The 20,404-nt window shown below is 35.7% G+C and overlaps 1 protein-coding gene across 1 annotated transcript in view; it reads left to right on the forward strand.

The window, feature by feature from the left end:
- NLK (nemo like kinase) overlaps positions 1-20,404 on the forward strand; it is a 146,825-nt gene that overhangs the window by 79,643 nt on the left and 46,778 nt on the right. The window contains exons 2-3 of the mRNA XM_030862064.3: positions 6,653-6,782; positions 15,355-15,410. Of these exons, the coding sequence (XP_030717924.2) occupies positions 6,653-6,782; positions 15,355-15,410 (186 nt within the window). The remainder of the gene's footprint in view (positions 1-6,652; positions 6,783-15,354; positions 15,411-20,404) is intronic.

The raw sequence follows: 20,404 nt of genomic DNA on the forward strand, positions 1-20,404 counted from the left end.
TTCCCACCTTATTCTTCTTCAAGAGTGTCTTAGCTGTCCTTGGCATATTTGCATTTCCATAAAAACTTTAAGACTAATTTGTGTAGTTTCACAAAAAGAAAACCATTTCATGTTTTGAATTTCACTGAGTCTATAAGTCAATTTGGGGAGAATTGAAATTTTTGCAATATTGAGTAGTTTTCTAATTCATGAATATGGTATGTTTCTCCATTTATTTATGTCTTTAATTTCTCTCAGTGATGTTTTTTAGTCCTTTTGTGTAAAAGTCTTGCTTAGCTTTTCTTAGTTTTAATCCCAATATTGGATATTTTTAACATTATTATGAAAAACATTTAAATTTTTTTCATTTCATTTTTTATTTTGTAATTTTGCAAATATACATTTTCTTTAGTTTTGAATAATTAGACCCCATTAACCTACTACTCAAATTCAATAATTTCAATATTTGCTTTGTTTCAACAATATTTATTACTGTAGTATTTTAAAATAAATCTTAGATCTCATATCATTTCACCTATGTATACTTAGTATATACATCTCTAGAAAATATGGAAATTTAATTTATAATCATAATTTTAAACCATATTCAAATTTTCCCTTTTATTTCAAAAATGGCAGTTTACTGTTGGTGTGTTCAGACAGTTTACTTTTAACTTATAGCATATTGAGACTTACATTTTATGTTAATTATTAAAATATTAGCTTAACCACTAAACTATCAAATGATAAAGCATTCTCTATGGCAATTAAAAACGAAACTTTTGGGACTTCCCTGGTGGTCCAGTGGTAAAGAATCCGCCTTACAATGCAGGGGACGCAGATTAGATCCCTGGTTGGGGAACTAGGATCCCACATGCCGCGGGGCAATTAGGCCTGTGTGCCACAAACACTGAGCTCGCGCACCTCAACTAGAGAGCCTGCATGCCCCAAACTACAGAGCCCACGCGTTCTGGAACCCGCACACCACAACTATAGAGCCCACATGCCCTGGAGCCTGTGTGCCACAACTAGAGAAGAGAAAAAAACACACACGCCACAACTAGAGAGAAGCCCACCTGCCTCAACGAAAGATCCCACGTGGCTCAACAAACATCCCGCATGCCACAACTGAGACCTGACGCAGCCAAAAATAAAATATAAATAAATAATCTTAAAAAATAATAATTTAAAAACTTTTTCTGATGATGTGAAGTTTCTGTTTCTAAATTCATTACAATTTTTGACATTGGTAAAGCCATAATCTTATAAACCTACTATGTGAGTAAAACTGTCCTTTTCTTTCATTTGATGTCTTCCACATTTATGAAACTAATGTACAACAAAAACTGCCATCTTTAAATTTTTTTAAAAATCTTTATATTCCTCAGTGTTCCTGTTACTGAATACATATCTTTCAGGAATTCATCAATGGGATTGAAAGCAAGCATATTATTGTGTGACATAGTTTTTAGTTTTGGTTACCCTTTGTAACCTCCTGTTGCCCAAAGTTGTTAAAATGCAAGAAGGAGTTGCAGTTGTGAATTATTTTCCTTTGTGGTTTTGTACAGAAACCTTTCCTTCATTGCAGCTGGTTTTCCTCCCCATACAATGTTCACAGGTCTATTTCTAGAAGACTGTGGGTAGTGTGCCATGAAAACTTCCTAGACTTGGCAGACTAGGCTATGTCATGTTCACCCTCTAACATGAGAAAATCCCCCTTGAAAAGGCAGTGTGGCAACTTTTGTGCAGGCCGGTCAGACTCTCACAGAGATTTTTTTTTTTTTTTTTGCGGTATGCGGGCCTCTCACTGTTGTGGCCTCTCCCGTTGCGGAGCACAGGCTCCGGACGCGCAGGCTCAGCGGCCATGGCTCACGGGCCTAGCCGCTCCGCGGCATGTGGGATCTTCCCGGACCGGGGTACGAACCTGTGTCCCCTGCATCGGCAGGCGGACTCTCAACCACTGCGCCACCAGGGAAGCCCTCTCACAGAGATATTTGACAGTGACTGAGGAGGAAGGGTCTCTCTGTCTTCCCAGCATCTACAGTAAGGATGGAACTAATTAATTCATGCTCTAAAGAACCATAAAATATTCCCAAGACAACAGTAATTAGCATTAAATAATTTTTCACCTATATTTTAACTTATTCAGTGGTTATTGGTTTGGGGAGTTGAGGCAGTCTTAAAAGTTAGCTCTTACAATAACAAGTATTTGAAAATAAATGTGACAGCTTGATATTGGATGGCTTGCCTGTTCCTTATTCTTCCTCCTTCCCTTCCTGGGTCTCTCACTACAGATCAGCATGGCTCAGTGCTGTGTCTCATCTGCTGGGATCATTGCTGTTTATACTTACTTAGACACAGAGTTAAAGGATAAGTTCCTATTAACTCTCCCAGTTAAATGTAGATGTTTTGCTTCTCCTGATCAGTAGTGTTAGGATAGGAGAGAAAGAAAGAACTATTTCACTGCTTTGGTTTGGCTACTGTGTAAGACCTTTTTTTCCTCGTAATAATCAGATTAACAAATTTGGGGATCATTTATAAGTATCTTAAAGGAAAAGGATTGCTTTCTTATGTATAGAGCTAACTCAGCAAATACCAAATTTGGATAAACATTTAAAAAGAAAAACCAAACATCAGAAAACCCCAGCTGATGGAACAAATTATCTAAATATGAAAGATGAGAATCCTTTTCTATGTGTATTTGGGTGGGGGCAGGGAAACCTAGAAGGTTTGTGCTTCTAAATAGTTTGCAACTCTGTATATTATGTCAGAGTGCACACAAGCTAGATAGAGCTTTTTGAAGTTCTGGTTATAAAAACCAGAGAGTCATACAAATAAATTCCATATTTAACCTGTAGTGTCCATGAACATATAATATATACTAAGGACAAATAAACATTTTCTAGACTTATTTTTGTCTCATAGTTTGCTATTGTTTTCTCAAGGAAACTTAATCTAAATACAAGTAAAAATAACTTTTAAGGACGTGAATCTTGAAATGAATGTGAAGGCAATAATTAAATATTTAGAGCCTAGCTAGGAAGTTCTATTACTGAGATGTGTACTGTATTGGTACAGTTGACATAGTAATTGTAGTATGTATAGTAAAAAATAGAGAATTGCTGATTACAAGTTAATGTGACTAGAATTAGAAGAACCTGATTTTCTTAATCCAAGTTGAAGCATTCTCTCTCTTTTTTTTTTTTTTTTTTTTTTGCTTTGGATAGTTAAAAACCTGTATTAGCACCATGAAATTTAAAACTGCTAAAATACATGGGGGAAAGATTCTTCACATAAAATGAGTGAGGAGCATTTAATTTCTTGGGGACTCTTGCTGATTAGTTATACTAATTAAAAGATATTATAATGTAACATTCTAGTGCCTGGGAAAGTATCCCCAATGATAAGTTTTACTCTTGTTTTCGTTTCACCTCTTCTGCTTGTCAGTAATATAAGCAGATTTGTGGCAGTGGTCACAGTTTCCTGGGATTAAGAAAACTCTACAACAAAACGACCACAACCATATCTAAAAAGCTTCCTGTTTTGGTATTGTACTCTTTTGACTGACTCTGTATCTCTCTGAAGAATGGCTCGTGGATTCTTTTGGCTGTTTAAAAAGCAGTTGAACTTAAATTCTAAGTGCAGAGAAGGATTGATGTACCCGGAGCAGATGTAAGAAAAGATTCTCACAACCCTTAAAACTTTATTTTTTTGTTTTTGTTTTTCTCTTTCTAAAACATTATTTTTAATGTAATGTTTACAGAATCAAATGTTAATTTAAAACTGAGGAAGTAAGTGCCTATTAATATAACTTGAATGATTATGAAGGTAATCAGATGAAATAACAGATGCACTGTTTTCATTTAGAGCGAACAGTATTTTAGAGAAGGTAACTGGTCATAAGTGAATTGTAGGTCGAAGGATGGCTCCATTTTCTGAAATGAGGAAAGTTGCCCTAAATGTTGTTCATTATCTCTACAGCTGGAGCTTCATTAACAAGTGCAGTTGAAATAACCAGGGTATTGCAGCAGCAGAGAAACTAAGCACAGCAAGCCTTTCAGTAACAAAGAAAATAAAAGAATTCCTGTGTAACAGGCTTCCACACTTATCTGTGTTCTGTGATACTGTTTGTGCTGAACTAAAGCATCTGCTACTTCAAGTTAAGAGAGAACAAACTCAACATGGCGTGAAATTACCGCACTGCCATTCACATTCATGAGATTATATTGTTACCAGCCACAGGCATGACTGGCTTTTGCATGAATAATAAAATAAAATGCTGCTTTGTGAATTTTACCTTAAAACATTACAAGGCACAGATTTGAGCCAGGAGTGGATTTATCTTAAAGCAGCTTTCCTCACCACAGTAGGGTCAAGACCAGTAAGAAGTCAGAAGTTGCGAAGTATTGCTGCATGAGGTCTTTGGAAAGGGTATTGTGTTAAATCAGTTTACTCATTTTTAAAAATTAATATTGTGCAGGCTAGCTGTTAGACATATTAAAAATTACTAAAGTACCATTTGGCAACATCATAGTAATAATCATTGATTCAGGCAAAAAAACATCCATGGGTGCTAAAGGTAGTGGGTCAGAGTTTGATGAGGAATAGCCTATTTACATAGTTACAAAGGGAAAAAATAGTAACTTTGCAGTGGAGAAACCTGACAGACACCTCATCCAAGTGATCAAAGTTATCACCAGTAATGGGAAAAATCGACTTCATGGGCCTCCTAACGTGGTGCGCTAAGAAGACATCTGTGTTATTCCTGTGAAAAATACAGAACCTGAATCTAATCTCAAGAAAATGCCAGATAGACCCAAACTGAGGAACAGTCTACAAACTAACTGGCCTGTACTCTTCCAAAATGGCAATGTCATAAAAGATAAAGAAATGCTAATTAACTGTTCTAGATTAAAGAAGACTCTAGAGGCAATGACTACTGTGCAGTGTATGATCCAGAATTTCCCTTCCTTGCTGTTTCATTGACTTTTATCTTCCAGTATCTAGCTACAGAAGTGGTGTATTTAAACAGAAAAAAAATCTTAATAGTCAATATAATATTATATTTGGTTTCCTTCCTATTTTACTTTCCTAGATTATGTGGATTCTAAGCAATGTTGTGGATTTTGGTTGGTGTTTTTTAAACAACAGTCAAAAATGTTAGGTCTCTTAGCCTAGTTGAATTACATTTCAAGCTATTGAAGACTTGAAAATGATAATACTTAATTGTTTTAGCAAATTTTCAATCAGTGGGAGAAAGTGAAGTCCTCACGATGTTTTAAAAATACTAGAATGCATTGTTTAAGAGTTTTAAAAGAACTTAGGAAGTAGCAATCACTAAGATAAATTTATAAAGAAGTGATGATATTCATAAAGAAGTTTGGTATGATTTTTAGGTAAAAAATAGGAATGCTTTATTTTCAGGAAGGCAATTTGATGAGTGTCTTATTTCCTTGCGGACAAGATGAAGAAACAAACTGAGTGATTGTAGTTAATTAAATAAATAATTAATTGACTAACCATACACAGATTAATGATTGGATGCCGGCCTCATAGATGGCTTCTAGTGTTGTATCTGTTGCAGAGCTCTGTCCTCAGTCCTGTTCTAAACTTTAATTAACAACTTGGATAAAGGCATTGATGACATACCGACCAGATTTCAAAATGATACAAATCTGGGAGGAATAGCCAAAGCATTGAATGGCTGAAACAGAAAATGAAAGATAATGGTAGCCGAGCATGATAGGAATCTAGCAAAATAAATCTGACAGGAATGAATTCTACAAAGACAACCAGTCATCAATGATGGGTCGAAGGAAAAAAGCTTTAGGTTAATTCATGGAAACTCGATTAGCCAGATGGCCAATTGGCCATGTTTAGCAAAACTCTTTGATTTAATATGTATCGATTGGGTCCAGTCAGAAAAATGGAAACACATTAGTATTTCAAACACAGGGAAATATAATACAAGGAGTTGGCAACATAGGTGTTAGAAGGCTAAAAGAGAGAAAAGGTGGACACTGAGCTATTAAAGAGAGTAACCACAAGGGGCAGCCATCATACCAAGAACTGAGAAACAAAAGGGAAGAAGTTACCATAACCTAGAAGCTACAGCCCCTAAGCTGCCACTCAGACTCATGAGGGGACACTGTTGTGTCCTGAAACCCGTACTACTAAAAGATGTTTCATTTATATAAGAAACCAAAATACTCAAACTGTATTCTCTACATTCAACTAAAGTGACCACATCTGAATGAACACTTCTTCCATCTTGAATTTGGTTCTGAAAATAAAGCATAAAACTAATTTGACTTCAGTCGTGTTAATGTTCAATACTTTTTCTCCCGTCTTTAAAATGGCTTTACCACTAGTAGCCCTCCTACCTCTGATGTATTGCTAAGTGACCTCTCAGGAAGGTTAAGTGTTTATAGAAATTTAGACAGGAATTTTAAAAAAAGAAAAAAGCATGGCAAATGAGTTGGGTGGGCTAAACATTCTCTTTGATTATACTTTTTTAAATCTTTCTCACTGATACCTGAAGCATTATTAAGTGGATTTAATATTGAGTGTTTTAACATAAAGGTATTTGTCATGCTCTGAAACATTGAAGAACAAAGTTTGGGATTGATTTCTCTGTCTTTTTTTCCTCTTCCCCTAAATATTGTGTCTTTAGGTCAGTAACAGATCCAAGAGATGGAAAGAGAGTAGCACTCAAAAAGATGCCCAACGTCTTCCAGAATCTGGTCTCTTGCAAAAGGGTCTTCCGGGAATTGAAGATGTTGTGTTTTTTTAAACATGATAATGTAAGTGAAATCAGTGTTTGGGATAAACTATTTCCTAAGTATGTTTGATTATATTAGTAAAGAGCAAAAGAGAGTTAAAAAGGGTACATGTACCATATTAAGGGATTTGGAAACCTGAGACAAATTAGACCTTTTTTGTGAATGAGCAAGTTTAAGTGAATTCTAGGATTTATTGATTGACAGATAAATATTAATTGATTTAAAGCAAATGTTAATATTTAGCGTGGGAACAATACTAATGTACAACATAAAAATAGAGTATAATACGTAGTCTGAGTGATTTAAATAGAAGTAATTGGCCCCTGATTTTAAATGCTTTGTTTATATCTTTTAATATTTTAAACCAGAGATTAAAGATGTGAGAAAAAAGTTTCTCCTCTTGAAAACAATACAGCTTTTAAAGATAACATAGTTTATCTTATTTATGGCTGTGTTTAGAGATGTCAGGATTCGTGGGGAAACAGAATCACAGTGGTTTGAGAGAGCTTCTTCTCAACTAATCCTGAATTAAAAGTTTGGTATGTGTAAAATTTACCTGGGGGATGTTAGCATTGGACTCTTAGTTTTCAGTTTCATATGAAAAGAAAAACTGCCTCACATTCTGCATTTGGTACTCAACCAGTGCTATTTTAATTGCTGAAATAAAAATCAGGAAACCAGTAATTTCTTGTGAGTCTGACTGCTTGTTTGCACAGGAACCTGAAGAACTTTGGCCGAAGTGTAGGTCACACTTTAAGAGATAAATTTGTAAAAGTTTGAACTATTTGGTAAAACTAGGAATATCAAACTTACAATACGTTCACTTGAAGCTCCTTGGTTTGACACATTTCACTTTATTGATTACCCCTCTTGAAATCCATTTTCCTTAAACTTTTTTAGAAAGTAACTGCTTGTCTTTCATTCAGTTGGGACTGCCTAGCAATGTGTTTGTTTGTTTCAGTAACTTTGAAAACATCATTCCAGTTGCTATTTTATGACTGTTTCCTGAAATTTTGGAAGTGATTTTAGAATGATGTCTAGTGCTTGCTTTGTTATTTCTTGAATTTGCCTGAGTGAGTGCCACCCCAGCATCAAAGAGTACAAACCTTATGTACATTGTCAGAGACTCAAGTAAAGGGGTCCACAATAAAGACATATTTTGAAGGTGGTATCAGAAATTCACTTTCTAAGGGTTTCAATGGTTTATTCAAACCTATCTTGGCTTCTTTTATAAAGGAGGGATGGTGTAATAGACTGCTATCTGTATATGTTGCTGTCTTTGCTCATGACTCATTCCTATAGAGTAACTAATTAAGTTACAAAGATAGTGTCAGAGTGAGTAGTGTAAGAAAAGAAACAAACTGCAGTCTTGAAAATCACACATATTAAAACACAGCAACTACTGTTCGAGCTCCTGAGCTGTATCGTAAGAGAGTGCTTGTGATTTCTGTGGGAATGTTCAAAAGTGAGGCAAATAGTTGGAGATGGGACATCATGGCACCACTATTTTATACATAATGAATTTATGCTGTGCACTGAGATCTACAAAAGCATCTCGGGGCCAGCATACCTGGTATGTGTGGAATGCCAGTCTAAGAGGCAACTGGTATTTGATGTAGTTAAGACAACAGATGTTTATTAATTGTGTCCTGTGTGCAGAGTGCAGTGCTAGGTCATGTGAAGAATACAAAAAAAAGTTCAAAACATGGTCCTTTTTTGAAGGAAGTGGACCGGGTGTTTAAGCATTTGTTACCAAGTGTCAGAAAATGTGTAGATGCTTTACATATATTAATTTAATACTTAAAAGTCCTGTCAGATAGGGCTTATTATCCCTACTTTACAGAGGAGGAAACCAAAGCTTAGAGTTAAGTAATTTGCCCAAGGTCAGGGTGGCACAGATTGAAGTCTAAATCTGTCTTGCTTCAGGGCCCATATTCATTAATTCAGTAAACATTTACTGTGCACATCCTATATCCCTAAACTACATCAGCTTCTAGGGGTTTCTACCCTCAAGGAGTTTAGTAATGTGATACTGTGATAACAGTGCTGTGGGAGGACTGCCTGCATGGTTAAACATTAATACAGGACACTGTGTGTTCTGCGCATAGTGAAAAGCTGGGCAACCAAACCTAAAAATATATTCGAATCACCAAGTGAGCCTTAAAAAAGCAGATTCGTGGGTTTCATCCCAGGCCTACTACATTGTAATCTCTGGGGTTGAGACCCCGGTAGCTGTATTTTTTTAAAGCTTCTCAGGTGAAAGATGACAGACAAGTATTGTACTATTAAGAAAAAGAGAGTAATTGTCATGGACTTAAAATCTCAAAGATGCTTTAAACAGGGAGAAACCTTAAGATGAGCCTTTTGAGATTAACATTTGATTGAATAGAAGGAAAAGAAAGGAATGTCATGATGAAAATGGCATTTAGAAAGATTAACCTGGCTGTTGTAGGAAGGTTGGATTTTAATTTGGATGGCTTTTTATGTGACACAGAATAGCTGCAAAACCCTGGAAGCCTTTAGATTTTCTTTTGAACAGAACCTTCAAAGTCATTGTATCATATTCATTGATTTCAGGTGATCTGACTGATTGAGATACACACACACACACACACGCACACGCACACGCACATTTTTTTCCTTAAAGGTTGTTCATCTTAAAGGGATAGGTTTGCCTTGATGCAGCAACTTAGAGAAACAGAAATGGGTTTAACTTTCTAAAGATTGGTGTTGTTTAGGCCTCTCAGTAGTGTCTAGTCAGAATCTGAGCTATTATAAAATCTGACAAAATATTCTCTACTTTGCCCATCTGTGCACTTGTGCATGTATGTACACACACACACAGAGTTGTCATTTTATCGGCATGGAAAACGGATGACTGAGGATTTTTTCATTCTTTGACAATCTGATGAATGCCATGAACCGTCTTTTGGAAAAATACATATACACATAATTTTTATGTCATTTTAGACTTTTACTAGTCCTTTAATGCCCATCCAGTGCCTCCTTAGGACCTATTGATTCCTGCTAAGAGCCCCTGTAATAGAGTTCTTGGGTTTTTCTTGTCCTTAGGCAATAGCACTAAGCACACAGTAGGTAGTCAGTCTATTGAAGAGTGAGTGAGTGAAAGTGACAGGGAAATAAAATATGAAATAAAATATGAAATAAAATATGAAATCTCGGAGAAATAAAATATGAAATAAAATATGAAATAAAATAATAAAATAAAATAAATAAATAAAATATGAAATAAATAAAATAAATAAATAAAATATGAAGTCTCGGAGTCTGGAATGGTAACCTCAGTGATCTCTCTTGGAGTTACTTTTTCCCAACCTTTTAGTTCTGGAGTAGAGGAGGCAAAAGAGGAGGTAGTGAAGGCAAAGCGGGATCATTTGTTTTCCTCTGTATAGTCTGACTGAACTCAAATAAGGCCTCTCTAGGTTCATAAGTAGGATAAAGAATCATACCAATAGGACCCTTCTCTGAACGCAGACAAGCTGTTTGGCTGCAGACATTATTAATGCTAATGGTTCTGCTGCTAAGGAGTGTGAAAAGGCAAAGGATACTTAGAATAAGTTACTTATCAGTGGATTTGGTTTTGTGTGCTCTGTGCCTAAAATTTGTGGTACTGAGCAGATTCTTGATGCATTTAAAATAATACAGGCTCTTGCGTTCATGAATTGGAATACTCACTGTGGTTAATACCCATGTGCTTCCCAAGTTGAACTATGTATTCAATGTAATCCCAAAGAGAATCCCAGAAGGGTTTTATGCGTATGTGTGTGTGGAAATCGACAAACATTCTAAAGTTTATGGAAGTGGAAAAGACCTAAAAGACTCAAGACAATCTTGAAGAAGTTGAACGAAGTTGGAGATTCACACTTGAAGCTATAATAATCAAGGCAGCACAAGGACAGAAAAATAGATTAATGGAACAGAATAGAGTAGAACAGAATAGAGTCTATAAACTGACATACACATACATGTCCACCTGATTTACAAGACAGGTGCCACTGCAATCCAGAGGGAAATGGCTATCCATTTCAATAAACAGGAATCAGGGACTTTCTTGGCAGTCCAGTGGTTAAGACTTCGCCTTCCAATGCAGGGGGTGCGGGTTCGATCCCTGGTTGGGGAGCTAAGGTCCCGCATGCCTCGTGCCCAAAAAACCAAAACATGGAACAGAAGCAATATTGTAACAAATTCAATAAAGACTTTTAAAAATAAATAAATAAACAGGAATCAATTAGATATCCATATGAAAAAAATCTACTTCTTGACATATACATAAATTAATTCAAAATGGATCATAGACTTAAATATGAAAAGTAAAGTTACAAAGCTTCTGGAATAAAACATAGGAAAATGTCTTCATGACTGAAATAAACAAAGATTTCTTAACTAGAGAAGTAAAGCATTGACCTTTTTTTAAAAAAGTGTTAAACAGGACACCATTAACATTAAAAATTAATGTTCATCAGAAGTTTAAGAGAATGAAAAGACAGACCTCAGGCATTATCCAACAAAAAACTTGTTTCCAGAATATATTATGTGATAGAACAAGTTTTAAAATAAATATTTAGCATTTGAGGAAGACCATTAGAAATAAATATTTAACTTGACATTTTTCAGACTGTAAATTCTGTATCTAAACATCATATATCTTATAAAGAGCTTCTACAGATCAAGAATTTTTACCCATCAGTAAAAGACTTAATCAAGAATTTCACATAAAAGGATAACCAAGTGGCTAATAAGCATATGACAAATTGCTCAAAGTTGTTAGTCATCAGAGAAATGTAAATTAAGACTAGTGGGATACTACTATATACTCACCAGAATGGCTTAAATAAAAGACTGACAATACCCAGTGTTGACAAGGATGCGAATCAGCTGAAACTCATCATTGCTGGTGAGAATGTAAATTCGTAAAACCACTTAGGAAACCTGGCAGTTTCTGCTAAAGCCAAATATACACCTGCCCAGTGACCCAGCAGTTGTACTCTTTGGTATACTCAAGACAAATGACTGCATACATCTACCAAAGGACATGTACAAAAATGTTCAGAGGAACTTTATTCATGATACCATTTGGAAACAACCGAAAGGTTTGCCAGCAGTACTCTGGGTAAATACATTGTGTTAGTTCATATAATGGTATACTGCACATCAATAAAAAGGATGAGGATCCACACATGGGTGTATCTCACAGGCGTAACAGTAAATGAAAGAAGCCATATACAAAGGTCTTCACTCATTATGATTCAATTTGTAAAAAGTTCAAGGACAGGCAAAAGGAGTCTGTGGTGATGGAAATGAGAATAATCGTAACCTCTGAGCAGAGATGGGTTTTGATTGGAAAGGAGCAAGGGGGGCCTTGAAATCCTTAATTTCTTGATCTAGATTTTAACCATGGAGTAAATATTTATCTTGTTATACACTTTGTATGTAAAAATTAATCAGATTATACACTTAGGATTTGTATACTTTGTTATATCTTACAACTCTATAAAAAATAGTAATAGTAACAGTCGCTACCTTAAAGAACTTGAAATGTATTCCGGGTGGGGGTGGTGGTGAGAGAATGGGGAGGTGGGAGCTCCTTTGCTTAAATATGGGAATGCACTCTACAAACAGTTAAATTTTTAGTCTTTACATTTAGGATTGCACTTATTCACAGCAATTGTTTTTTTTGTTTGTTTGTTTGTTTGTTTTGCGGTACGCGGGCCTCTCACTGTTGGGGCCTCTCCCGTTGCGGAGCACAGGCTCCAGACGTGCAGGCTCAACGGCCATGGCTCACGGGCCCAGCCGCTCCGCGGCATGTGGGATCTTCCCGGACCGGGGCACGAACCCGTGTCCCCTGCATCGGCAGGCGGACTCTCAACCACTGTGCCACCAGGGAAGCCCGCTTTAGTTCATTTTTTAATTAAACATGTCTGCTTGCTTTTTTTTGTATTTGAGATCTTCTGACGAGTCTGTGGTATTTTGGGATACTTTGACTCTTTACAAGTCAAAGTCTTTACAAGGGTCCTCCTATTTACATCATAAGGCTAATCTCACGTACTTTATTCCCACAGATAGTAGAGGGGTTATAGAAGGACTTGGGCTTTTTAAATAGTGAGTCAGGCATGAAGTCTGGAGTTTGAAACTCTGCTACTATTCCTTCTCACTTCCTCATTTACACCACTTCTGAGATTCATGTATCATCTCTAATGGTCTAAGCACTGTTTTTGCCACCTAGGAACACTGTGGAATGCCATCATCCGATAAACATTTTGAGGTGGTAGAAAGAACAGGAGTATAAGACAACAGCCATTTCAAAAATTCCAGGCAGAGTTTAAAATATTGTACCTTCAAAGCTAAGAATCATAGCTAAATGCTTTGGTGCAAATGTCTAGCCCTGTTTTATATGGCTTTTCTACAGAAAGCCTCATCAAATTTGGAGTAAGAAAGCCTCATTCTTCTCTGTCAAGGTTTAAAATGTATGGTTGTCACTTTCCTTTAGATAACCTCTAATTATAGCAGATAGATTTGAAGTGTAAAATAGCTTTGTCTAATGGACGCTGTCACTCATTGCATTCTGTTTTCCCCCAAGACAGGATGTATGTTGTTCAGATACAGAGCTTAGAGTCCAAAAGATGTCAAGTAAAACATTAATTTTTAACTGCCTTCCACAAGCATCAAATATTCATGTTAAAATTTTTTCTATCACATAATGAGAAATGAATTTATGTGAATTTGTGACACTAGCTAATTATAGGTTTTTAAAAATATAGAAATGAAATAATTATCTTTCATATGATAAAAATTATTCTTTGAAGGAACTGGAAAATCTGTTATTTTCCATTTATACGAAGAGTCTAAGTATAAACATTTTAATTCAGAAAGGAAATATAGATATTCTTTATAAAACATCTAAACTATTTTAAAACCTTTATATTTAGCTGGTTTTAAAGTGAATAAAAGCTTTTTCAATACAGGAGGTTTTAGTTTAATTAAAAATTTTAAAGTGAAAAACTCTTGGCTGAAAAAAGAATAACCTTTAAAATGAACAAAGTTCCTTCCATACATAAATTGCAAGGGGAAAAGAGAAAGAAATCTGTAGGTAAAACTTGAAAGACATAAATCAACCATAATATATAAAGCTTCTTCAGCTCCTGATTTAGATTAACAAACTTTTTTTTAAAAAATAAGAAAATTAGAAATTTGAGCACTGGATATTTGATGGTATTGAAAAACAGTAAATTTTCAGATTTGATAATTGTACTTTTTTAAAGTTTTTATCTTTTAGAGATATTTACTGATGTATAGGTGAAATAAGTCTTGTATTTTCTTCAAAATTATATAGGGAGTGTGGAGGGCATAGATGAAGCAAGAATGGTCATGTGTAGATAACTACTAAGGCCAGGTCTTGATTACATGTGTATTCTTTATACTATTCTGCCCACTTTTATATGTTTGAAATTCTCCATAATAAAAAAATTTTTTTCTTAAAAAACTAAGCTAAAGATCAGAAAATTTGAACTTGTACTACACTTTATTTCCTGTTAAATAATTTCTTCTGTATCCTTTGAGCCTGGTAGTTTTCATTAGCAAGATAGATTCAGATTCTTAGGTGTGACATCATAGATGGGGCTTAAAAGAATAGATAAACAGCTGGTAGGGAAAGAAGGCCTATTTGTTGTGTTTCGATGGCAGAAGTTACATTGGTAGTGTGCTGCTTTTATAAAGGACTTGAATTTCAGATGCCTTAAAGTCTTTTTTTCCTACCCTAGTGACTTCTTTTTTTGTACTTGGAATAAGATCCAAAACACTTACCATAATTTAAAGAGACTTTGTGTGATATAACCCTGCCTTTCTCTTCTGTTTTATCCTAGTCTATTTTCTTCCCACCCACTGTGTTCCATAAGCACTGGCATTTCTGTTTCTAGAATCTGCCTGGTTCTTTCTTGCCTCAGTGCCTTTACATTGCCTGACCGACACCTATTCGCCCTTCAACTCTTAGAGTAGTTTTGCTTCAGGGAAGCTCTTTCTCCCACTCCTCTTTACTTTTTCCCTTCATAATAATAAATGTCACAATTAGATTTTTGTGTAACTATTTGTTTAATGCCTTCCTCTCCCGTGGTCTCCAGAACAGGGATGATTATCAGTTTTATTCATCAGCTTTCCCCGAGAGTCTCCCACAGTACCTGCCAGATAGAATGCACTTAGTAAACACTTTTTGAACAGAGGAGTAAAGGAATGAATGGTAGATATGGCTCCTCATGCTCTTAAAGCAACACTGATCATTAAAAATCGGGCATTTCTTTCCAGCACTCTCCTGTGCAGGGGTTCTGGTAGCATGTAGTATAACCCAATTGCCTCTCTGATATTGGCATAAGTAAAATCGTCTTTGAAAGTGATTTTACAAAACCTATCTTAATGTTTTGGACCATGTTTCTTGATTGATAAATTTAGTTAATCTCAGTGTTCAGTTGTAACCAAGCCTAAAATCATTAATGAGTTCATAGTGTTTTTTTGTATTTATGTTATATTTTGTTTCTTTTTTGTTTCTCTAAATTTGGCTTTTTTTTTTTTTTCCTTTTCCCAGGTACTCTCTGCCCTTGACATACTCCAACCTCCACACATTGACTATTTTGAAGAAATGTATCCTAACCAGGGAACGTGAAAGAAGGGAGCAATTTTTTATTAATTTCTTCTTCTAGCACCTTCTGGGGTTCATGCCTTGAAGTGTATTAAATCTCATCCTTGCAGAAGTGGTTGAGTACCTGGAACCAGGTAATTTTGAAATCCCAAGTATCTGACAGAGCTCAGCATTATCAATATATCCTGAGTGGTGATACCACAAAACAAGACTTCTGAACAGATATTTCATTTAATCCCCACAGCCTTGTGAGATAGGTATTGCTATTCCCATTTTGCTGGTGAAACCATTGAGGCAGCTGTGTTGTAGTAGAACTCAATAAAGTGCTCTTATCACTATACAACAACTGCCAATCAGTCAAGAAGGTAATACTGCCCTTTTATCCACCACTTGGGGTAAGGTGAAAATTAAAGAGAGCTCTTGAATACTATAATTCTTGGTGGTATTTTATCCCACCAGTCCTTTGTGGAACTAATCCCTTTGTGCAGTAAAGGGTTAACTCAGTGGACTTGGGGTGCTCCACCCCCGTACATTCCAAAGAAGAGACTGGCCCTTGACCAGCTCCTGGCTGATAGAGTGTCTTTGTATACCTCTTGGCATACAAAAATGAGATCTTGGGCCAGGCCAGATGGTTCTGACACACCCTTTTTTTAAAAGTATAAAATTAATCTAAGGATAGAAGGATTGAGAAAGTTCTTTTCTCCTCAGCTATAGGTCAGTGGTAGCAACTGCGGTGAGAGCATTAAGGATTCCATTTCTTAGACTTCCTGAAGATTACCTGGCTCCTCACTGAAGAAAAGAAGGAAGCTGGTAGGATGGGGGCAGTACTTGTTTCATTAAGCAGAAGCAACTTTCTACACCTGGCCAGGAGCCACCTTCTTTATCCTTTTTGTTGGTGAGAAGGGCATCCACATACTAGAAGGCATTCCTCTGAGTGTGTAATACTGTCTCTGCCTCTTTGGAAATTAAGAAATTTTCTTTATTAAATAAGAATTTTACTGGATTTACAGGTCTGTCAGGGGTCCCCAAGATCACCCTCAGGGTTGATGATTCAGTGAAAGGACTTAAGGACCCAGGAAAGCTGTTCTACTCACAGTTACAGTTTATTACAGCAAAAGGATATAGATTAAAATCAGCAAAGGAAAAAGGTACCTAAGGCAGAATCCAAGAGAAACCAGACACAAAGTTCCAGTTGTCCTCTCCCAGTGGAATTGCACAGATAGAGTTTAATTCTCCCAGCAACAGTGTATGACAACACAGGTAAATGTTATTGACCAGGGCTGCTCACCTGAGCCTTGGTGTCCAGGGTTTTTATTGGAGGTCAGTGAGCCTTAGGGACTGACCTTAGCAACTCAGCCTTCAGCCCTCCTCCCTTCTCCTCACCCAGAGGTTGAACTAATACAGCTGGCCCAGGGCCCCAGGTGAACAAAAACAGGTGTTCACCATAAATCACATTGTTAACTTAAACCATCTGGTATGGCCAAAGCATCAGGTATACTAAGACATTCATATGAGGCAGGATATTGCAAGAGTTCAGAGGTTATTTCCCGGGAGCCAGTCGGGGGCCAGTCCTAAAGACTTTTGGAATGTGTAGGTTTGGGGCAACCCAGATCTGCTGAGTTAACCCTTTACTGCACTTAGGCCATCTGTGGGGAAAGAATGTTTTCATATAAGATAATTGGTGAATATGAGTATTTTAAATAAATGTCAGATATTTTTAGATTTTCTTCACTGAACTTAGCTAATTCATTATATCCATGTCTGTCTTATAGTTCAAGCATGAATTGTCTACATCAGGCATTAATTTTTTGTACTTGCGTTTGTCATTCCTTTAAAAACCCTATGTGTGCTTTTATAAGCTAGGAGTTCTCAATCGCTCATTATTATAGGCCATAATTTGAGTCTGGGAGATCCTGGATTCATTATTATTTCAAATACTTGCAGAGCAGAGGAAGTTTTAGCATAGTTATGGTTTAAAACCATGAGTGGTTGGTAGCTGATTTCAGCCCATTTCATTAGCTAGCAGAATGTTTCTATGAAATTCTTTCCCTAAAATTGTTCATGAATGTTTAAATTAGAAGCCTTTGTCATAAAATATTCACAGAACCCCTGGTACACCATTTACTTAAATGTTTTACTTTTTTATTTAATTATTTACCTTCAGGTTAAAAGATTGACACCTGTGCTTTCACAGTAGTTCGCTGGCTACAGATGGAAAAACCTTCAAACCTAAACGTCAATATTCTTTTTGTCTGTTGTCTAATTTTTAGCTATATGTAGAATGATACACAGAAAAAAGGTGTTTTCCAGTGGTGGTGCCATTTGGAAAGCACCAAATCCTGTTAACGTAAAAAAGAATTAAACCTGTAGCTGCTACAAGATGATAAAGACTTTTTAGGAAGGCATGGTTTAGCTTGGGAAACAGAACACTAAAATTTTGTGTTTTAGAACAGCTATTAAATGGAAATGTAAGAAATGCCTTAGTTATTACATATATGCTCTGCCTGATTCTTCTAATATTCTAAGTAGAAAGTTTTCTGTGTCCTGTGCTTTTTAATACAAATAAATTTGTTGTAGTCAAAGCAAAAAAAAGTTTTCCCCTCAGTTTCCCTCTGAAAAATAAGAAAACTTACTACCTACAACACAAAAATATTGAGGATTAATAGGATCTCAAGTCACTGTTTGATTTCACCTTAGTATATTATCCTTCTGTGCCGGCAGCTCCTGCTATAGTATCTCAAAATCATGGCATACACAATACACATGGTTTTAGACAGTGCTTTTTTCAAGTTGGAGGATTTTAGAATGGATAATACTTTGAATTTTAAATATATGATCTTGGAATTGTGCTTTGAAGAAACTATTTTTCAGGTCTGTTTGAGGCTCTTGTTTTAGGTAAGTTCTGTGTACTGTGTAATGGATGTTCTAATATTTAGTCGATAAAGGAGTCAGTTTATAGAGTCAAAAATATATATCATATTATTTAAGTTGTAAAGGGAAAGAAATAGTCTTTAGTAATCTTCCATTGAACATACAGTACCATATCATTACACTTTTTTCTAAGACTAGAAAATTAGGATGTTATATTGCATATGTAAGTTTTCACAAATAGTATTTTAAACCAGGTCTTTTTAAAACTAATTGAATAGTTAATATCATTTTCGAAAATCTGAGGTCTATGAACATTTTGATGTAATCAGGTGTCACAATCACAAGTGTCAACATGGGTATCACACAGTTAATCATATGTTTTTCCCTAAAACTGTAATAAAAATGATTATATCAGTGCCCACCAAAGATTTAGCTTGGGTTTTGAAAGACCATGCATCTTTAGATATCTCCTTAAGCAACTTTTTAAAAGACAATGATTATAACTGTTTACAAATCTTCCTACAGGGTTCAACAGATGAGTCAGGTATGGAAAGAGCAATAAATTCTACTATGCCCTCTGTATCTTTTAGCTTCTGTGTTTTCATAGTTTTAAAATCCAGTATATACACCTAGAAAATATATTCTTTAATAATTTAGAAAGATTATATTTTTTCTGAATTGAGCTTTCAGCTTGTTAAAGGATTACATTATTCATTTTGCACTTTGAGTTCCTATTTGGAAATGTGTATGAAAGCAGTTTGGCATTTAATTACTTTGAGCCTACTGAAATTTCATCCAAGAGAAACAAGTTTCTAATTGTTTGATGGGAAAACATTACTTATCATGCTTCCATCAGGATTCTGGACTCTGTAACATAAACAGGCCCCTTCCCAGAAAGTACTAGATGTCGACTGGATTAGAATTTAAAATTTGGCTTGCTTTGGGAAAAGCTTCTTTTTAACTTGAAACATAATCTTAGCATTTTATAGAGAAGAATATGGATGGTACAGGTCTTCTGTGCTAGAAACAATCACAACCTAAAACCAATGGAAACAAGAAGTCTAACGAGATGACTATTTGTCCCCGTTTGCTAGGACTCCTGGATTTTACCTGATGTCCTGGTATAAATACTAAATAAGTTTCTCCTTCACTTTCAGAAATGTCCCTGTTTGAATAATAGGTTTGGCTTGTGCAGGCAGTGTTTAAACGGGAATTTCTTGTCGTAAAGGCAGCGAGGGAACCTACACATCCAGTTCAGCCAGTTAAAGTCCTTGGTAGGCAATAATGTAATGCTATCACTTAAACTACTCCCAGATGCAGTAGTTTAATTGATAGTGTTAGTATACTATATTTTATATACACAATATGTAATTCCCTAGTGCTATGAAACAGCTCTGTGACCCTCAGGGAATCTTAGGAGCCAGTGAAAAGCTAAGAACAAACAAAATAAAATGTGTATATGCATATGTAAGTACACTCTTCCTGCAACAACAGTACCAGCAAGGACCAGAAATCTACATTTTAGGAGTTTTGAAGATTCCCATATTGTTAGAATTTCCTCTTCATTTATTCAATAAGCATAGGCATCAACTATGTTCCTAGAACCAGGAATTTTTTTTCTGTTTTGCTCACTGTTGTATTCCCAGCACTTAGAACAGTGCCTAACATATAGTAGGTGCTAAATAAATAAGATAGTCTCTGCCTTTCAAGTTTGTAATCTAGTGGGGGATACAATCATGTAAATAATAATTATAAGTTGGAAAGTATAGTGATAGAAAAAGTTCTGCATATCCTGAGAGCGTTGAGGATCTGATTTTTCACTCTTTCCCATTTTAGTTTCCAAGCTGATTACTTGAAAAGCATTTGATGATTTAAAACAAAAACTTTCACTTACCCACTGTCACCAATTCTGGCTCCTTAGCCCTGAAGCCTAGGACAGAGACACAGAAAGACAAAACCAAGGAAAAATTAGCAGAACAATCCAAGAACAGCAAAATTCCTGACTTTAACCATCTTAGTATCTACTGACTCTTTGGCTCTTTAATTTTTTTAAATTTAGTGTGTCAGGCATTGTTCTAAATACCTTTATCTCCATTTTAAAGATGAAGAAACTGTAGCTCAGAGA

Source organism: Globicephala melas, chromosome 20, assembly GCF_963455315.2.
Source record: "Globicephala melas chromosome 20, mGloMel1.2, whole genome shotgun sequence".
Taxonomy (NCBI): domain Eukaryota; kingdom Metazoa; phylum Chordata; class Mammalia; order Artiodactyla; family Delphinidae; genus Globicephala; species Globicephala melas.